At 28.3% G+C, this 7,070-nt stretch overlaps 1 protein-coding gene across 1 annotated transcript in view; it reads left to right on the top strand.

The window, feature by feature from the left end:
• The first annotated feature begins 2,665 nt into the window (after nt 1–2,665).
• LOC100162649 (serine/threonine-protein kinase meng-po) overlaps nt 2,666–7,070 on the top strand; it is a 5,952-nt gene continuing 1,547 nt past the window's right edge. Inside the window, exons 1-4 of the mRNA XM_001943789.5 lie at nt 2,666–2,915; nt 4,423–4,752; nt 4,942–5,156; nt 5,351–5,661. Coding sequence (XP_001943824.1) covers nt 2,811–2,915; nt 4,423–4,752; nt 4,942–5,156; nt 5,351–5,661 — 961 coding nt within the window. The 5' untranslated portion in view covers nt 2,666–2,810. The remainder of the gene's footprint in view (nt 2,916–4,422; nt 4,753–4,941; nt 5,157–5,350; nt 5,662–7,070) is intronic.

Below are 7,070 nucleotides of genomic sequence, written 5' to 3'. Positions count from 1 at the left end.
TTATTCTAAGTATTAATTTAAAAAAAAAATGCGCGCAACGAAAAAATTCAGTTTTTGAAGTTTTTCATCAATAACTTCAAAACGAAGTTTGCCCGGGCTTTTTTTTACATTCTTATAAAGCACTCTAAAACACACATTTTGAAAAAAAAAAATTATAAAATCGATAGGTTGCTAAACTAGAATTTTGCCATAATTTGCTTTAAACAGCTTAAACTGTATTTTTAACAAAAAAAAAGTCCCCTTAATTTTTAGTTTTGAAGAATCGAAGCCCTCCGCTCAAATTGATGTAAATAATGTTAGCCTCCCTGAAATTTCAATTGATTTCCGCATATTTGTAGCAGTACGGGATAGAGTACTTGTTCCATAATTTCATAGAGGAAAATTACACCTTACAATAGGTACTTATTTATAATAACTAATAATAATTTAACTAAACTGGTTTTTCTACAAATCTATTTGCAAACAACACTACTGTTATATATCGATCAAATATATATGCACACATTATATATATACCTATATAGTATATATATATATATATTTTTTTTTTAATAAGCTTCCTAAATTTCAAAGAACTATAATAGCATTTTTTTCTAATTGCTAATTGGTATTTAATTACAAAAATCACTGATACATTAGTTTTTAGCGCAATTTCTTTCCAATATAATTAACTTCCGGTCTAGAATTAAAATTTGCAGGGTAAAATATTTTTTTAAATCTATTTATTATATCTTGTAACAACAAAATTATACATTTACAGTCGATTTTCGATACTAATTCAAAGTTCAAACCTACGATAATTCGAAACTCATGGTAATTCGAAGTAATACCGAGTAAGTATATACTATATACATTATGATATAATGCATATTATGCATACCTCCAGCTCCAGCTGGTAACGAGTCCATGATTTTAAATGTAAAAACGGCCATAGTAAACATAATATTATCAGCTTAGTTTAACTAGGAAAACTTATTTTACACTGTAATACCGACAACAAACAGGACGCATCAGCTGTAATACTTGAGTCAAGTTTTGCCAACCTTTCTATACGAAGTGAGCAACATTAAAAATGTCAAGTATCTGATAGCATTTCCAAAAAATTGAAGATTGAAGATTTTGCTGAAACTGTGAGAATAAAAATGATTTTTATATTATTATTTCTACACAATAGATCAATGGACAAAATATCGCATGGTATCGTAATATTAGTGTATCTAAATAAAATACAAGTCATATTATCCAAAATCCTATACTCCTATATGTAATTTAAAATGCCCCATGGTTTGTTTGAAATGATGCACTGCACACAGACTTAACAATACCAAAAATCAAAAAATAGGTACATATGCTATAGTACTATAACACTAGGTATGTAACCACCTACAAATGGTAATAAAAATAACAAAATATTCTCAGACAAATAAATTGTTTTCAATTAAATATAAATAATTACCTATATCTTGTATTTTAACAAGTAGGTACATAAGTGGTTATTCATAAAAAAAAAACAATAAACCTACAAAAATGTAATATTTATAGTGCATTATTAAGAAATTACTTAAAATATTTAAATAGGACGAATAGATAAATAAGTACACAAAAATAAACACTATTTGTAAAAAAAATTAAATTTAAAAAAAAACACGAATAATAATAATTAATGGTCATTAAAATGTATACAAGTCAAAGAGAAAATTGAAAATTATCTAATTCAGATTTCAGACTTGCGTTACAATCGTCCAAAAATCGCATATGGTATACACCGTGTATACCTACGTACTTATTTTATCACATATTTCACGGTTTTTTTTAGGAAATAACTATTTTAATACCTATAATTGAATGAATCTTTTAATTTTTATGTTACTAAAAGATTATGTCTACTGGCTATAATAATATAATACAGTGGCTATAGCAGTACTTATAGAAGGCACCCTTCCTACCTACTCTGGTACTAGGTAGGTACCTCCATTATAATGTGTTCTAAAAAAAAAATAACTATAAAAGTTTAAATCACTATAGGTAATTGTGAAATTTGAAAAATATGTTTGAATTAAAATATAGTTCAATTTATTTAACTGTGTGAATTATGAAGGTTTAGACTTTTAGGATTTTTTTACTAGGTTAGGTGGTACCTACCCAAAAATATTTTACAATATTTCAAAAGCTTAAAATTACCCCAAGACCTATAAATATACAAGTATTATTATTATTAATTATAATGTTTTTCTACGAACCCATATCTTATTGTCTTAATGTCTTGTAATTTATACTTGTCAGATTTATTTTGTGTTTATACTATTATTGTGTTACCTAGTCCGGTTTACTATTAAAGTAGTATAGTTTCAGACAATATTTGAACATCTTTTAATACATTTATTATTTTTTTATTTTATATATACCTATATAGGTATACGCTTCGGTTTGACTAGGTATCTTTCGAAACAATATTGGTAATATTATGTTTTTATTAATAAAACGAAAAGTTACAACTTACAAGTGAGAAATATAAAATATAATATTTTTTCACTCTTAGATAAAACTGTTTCATCTTTATCAGAATCAGATTGATGTTAGAGATGCAGTTCTGTTTTGTTTTTTGTTTTTAAAACTGGAGAAGGGGAAATAATTGTTCTTAAAATAGAGTCTGACATAAATATACTGCATTGTCGAACGTATTATAAAAGCTAAAAAGTGTTGAATCATTTCTGTAGAACAAATATTAATTATATTTGACGTTCGTTGTACTTAAATGTTGTATTAATATTAGTCCTATAAACAGTTTAATATGTGAAATTATATGAATCATGTCACAAGGTCAATTTAAGTTTGAACGTAAATCGGGCGGTGTATCAAGAAAATTAAAACAAGCAGGAAACGTATCTAAAATTCGAGAATTTGAATTGGAAAAGGTAAATATGTACTTATGTATTGTATGCCTATAGGTATCTACTGTAATGTGTAGTATCCACAACTTACTTATCTATATATGTTATTAATTGTTTGAATGTTTAATTTAAAAATTATTATTCTCTTGTGATTCTATAGTATTTTTATCAAAACTAGGCCCTATTATATAAAATGTAAAATTTCCTTACCTACATATACTCGTTATTTTAAATTACAATCTTAATGCATTGGAAGTTTTAACTAAAAATGATAGCATAATTATTTATTAATCAAACTATTCGGATACGTAAGCAGTGAACTCAATATTATTATAATTCGTGACACATCATATCTACCATCCCACCAGCCAAAAAATTAGAGTAACCTACCTACTTATCTTAATATATTAAACTATACTGACAAATGTCTATGCATAATGCAAATAACAAAGTAATCGCATTGTCTAGGTTTATAGTATAGGCACATTCAAAATTTTAAATCTATACAGTACCTACATTTATATACAAATTACATAATAATATTAATTATTAATATTAAAATAATAGTGATTAGGGACAATGTTATCACTTATCCTTATCATTGTTATCAATTTATGATACAATACCTAGGTAAAACCTTCGAGAAAAACCATTTAGGTACCCAAGTCCCAAATCTAAGTACTTATTCTAAGTAATAATCAAGTGCGTCGTGCGTGGTATACATCCATGGCCCTAATATTACTCATAAAGTTATAACTCATTAGTCATAATAATATAACTTAGGTAACCTGAATTAAAACCACCGTCCCAGATTATTTACTCTAACATATTAGAATCTAATATTTTAAATCTATACGTATAGTTATAGCTATATTTGACCTACAATATAAATTACTTAACTCGTGTTTTATAAATCAATCAATATAAAAAATATTTAAATAATGTTCTTGAAGTTTTAGAATTCAATTTTTCCTCTATAAAAAGTTCTCCCTCGCCGTCTTAAGCGGAATTGGCTAAGAGACCTACTTAACATTTAAAAAATAAATAAAAATAAAATTGCTTAGAATTATGAAGTAGGGTTATTGGACCCCCTTCTATCACGCCGTACAGTCCTGTATACTTGTACCCCCTCCATATTACATATTATTATATACATTTATTACAGATTGTATACCTATATTCTTGTTTTCTAAAAAAAAAAAAGTTCTTATATATGTATATGTATAATATATAAATTATAAATATATTATGTTTTATACGCAAATGATTATACTCTCGGATCACATTTATGAAAATTAATACCTACTAAGGCTAGCAACCTAGACAATTTGTATACTCAAATTACCATTATGCGTAGGTAATAGGTATATCATAATATCTGATATCATCTCGTTTTTAGATACTAAATACACACAAACTGACAAACTTAACCTATGTCTATATTTAGCATAATAATAATATATAGATGAGAGAACACATCGCAATCAACCTGTAATGTTACCTATTTATTTATTTATTTATTTTTTTGTAGATAGATTTGGTCGAGACGTTTGATATTGTTCAAATTGTCGGCGAAGGATGGTTCGGGAAAATATTACTGGTCGAACACCGGGGCACGGATAACGAGATGGTGCTCAAATCGCTGCCCAAAAATTACACAAACGTTAAGGATTTCTATCGAGAATTCCATTTCAGTTATCACTTGAGCGCACACCGTAACATTGTGTCCACGTTCGATGTGGCCTTCCAGACGGCAAGCTTTTACGTGTTCGCCCAAGAGTACGCACCGTTGGGCGACCTAACATCCAACATATCCGACACCGGAATCGGAGAGTTGCACAGTAAAAGCGTCGCGAAACAGGTAGTTATTGTCAATCGGATCGCTGAACATATTAATATGTTACTGATCGATCGCATTATCCGTGTTTATAGCCTATTTACAGGCTACAGTCTAAATACATACCGATTAATACGTATATAATATATAATATATGTATATTATGTATTTATGTATAAATATATTAATGTAAAATATGTATAATATGTTCAGTTGGTTTCTGCGATCCAGTATATCCACAGTTATGATCTAGTCCATAGGGACATCAAACTAGACAACATTTTAGTTTTTAAGAGTGATTTCTCGAGAATAAAACTTTGTGACTTTGGTGAGACGAGAAAAAACGGCAGCTGGGTAACCCGTCGAAACGAATGGATCCCTTACATGCCTCCCGAAATCTTAGCCATAGACGCTGAACACAAATACAAGTATGATAATATGATGATAGACACGCGTACCTACCTATTTATATATTTTTTTAATTAATCAAACGCACAGATTTTTATTTTATTCGTGGCCTGTGCTTGTATAAAACAATATCGCGTGCATCTATTATACATTTGAACGTATTTTATTTCACGTAGGCATATAACATAATTTCGCGTGTTTTATATATATTTAGAGTAGAAACTTCACACGATGTTTGGCAGTTTGCAGTAGTGCTGTTCGTATGTTTGACCGGGTGTTTGCCATGGCAGAAAGCCAGTTCCGAAGACCCGAGGTTCGTTAGTTATGTTTATTGGATGTCCAGCAACGGTATAATGAGCCCATTCAGGAGGCCTAAACTGTTCAAGATGCTGACGTCCAATGCGCAAAGAATGTTTCGAAAGTTCCTACAACCCAATGTACAGACCAGGCCTAGTGTCTTGGACGAAGTGCAAAATTTTATTGACGAACGGTGGCTATCAAAATACATGTTAGACAAAAGTAAAGGTAATAATAATTCATTGTTTCGTATTCTATGGTGAACGCTCTTTATTTAGATGGATTGTTTTGTAATTTATAAATGTTTAAGTAGGTACCATACTACTATATTGAGTGTAGCAAACACTAAACAAGTTGTAACAGAAAGACCAGACAAGTGAAATAACTATTATTCTAATCAATACTTAATTTTTTTTTTATAGAAAATAAATACAGAAAATCAAAAAAAAACAAAAAATTGTATTACATTTTGTAGGAAAAATTCAAAACAGCCAATTCGTAAATCTAATTTTCAGAAAAATGTTGATGCTAAAAATTATTTTATACCAGTCGTTAGTTTTACAGTTTTAATTTTTTTTTAGAATTAATTAACCTGAAACGTAATAACTTTGTTCAAAATATTCTCTTTGGGAATCTCCTGACATAAAGTATATTTCTTAAATTATTTATTATCCATACATTATCATACTTTTTGTCATGCGTTTATAATTTTTTTTTATTTGTTATGTTTTTTGTTGCACCTTTATAGAAGCCCAACTACTCTATATAATTATCATAATTCATATCTAACTTTTTAATATACTAATATGTGGCAAGTATTGAGCAGGGGTAAGTGCTATGCAAACGGTTCACCGCCATGTGATAACCACAACGAAAAAAAAAATAAAAAAAATACTAATATAGGTAATGTACCTACGTGTACGTACCTTCTATTATAGTTAAACATAATTTTTATTTTTATTTTATATCTTATTATTACTTTTTTATAAAATAATATACTTTCAAAATAGTTTCCTTAAGCCTAATTACTTAAACCTATATTTGTATCTATTTATTTTTGTTATGTTGTTATGGAACAAATAACAATATTAAAGTAAATTCTATTTCACTTATAAAAATTCCAGCTTCTTCCTTGATATTCTGTATTCACGCCTCACGGTAAACTTTTACGCAACGCCTGCCAATTCAAGTAATCCTCCCTTTTACTCAATTATGCCTCTTTCACCCTTGCATAATATATGCATTATACTACCACGAGTTCTGCCATCCCTCTCAAGGCTCAGACTTTTAGAGGTTTGACAATTCAACATGTCTAAACGTTTATACAGTATGTCCCAGAAGTCCCGTATCACCCTTAGTATCTCCGTGGAAAACCAATATATTAAAATGCAATTTTTTTGACAGTAATAAGTATGGAAATTAACATAATATTCGATTTTTTTTTTCAAAAATTCAAAAATTATCAAAAATGTTTTTACTTTTTAGGAAAATAAATTTATTAAATTTCCAAGATAGCCATTTTATTGATCATATTTTTTAAAACAGTTCAAAAAAAAAATATATTAAAATTTAATGAAAATCGCCCAAGTTAGGACTAATTATTATTTTTAATTTTAGCCGAAAAATCAGCGTGATTG

This window comes from Acyrthosiphon pisum, chromosome A1 (assembly GCF_005508785.2).
Source record: "Acyrthosiphon pisum isolate AL4f chromosome A1, pea_aphid_22Mar2018_4r6ur, whole genome shotgun sequence".
In the NCBI taxonomy this organism is placed as follows: domain Eukaryota; kingdom Metazoa; phylum Arthropoda; class Insecta; order Hemiptera; family Aphididae; genus Acyrthosiphon; species Acyrthosiphon pisum.
Note: the sequence above shows the minus strand (reverse complement) of the source record. Positions and strands in the feature narration are given on the sequence as shown.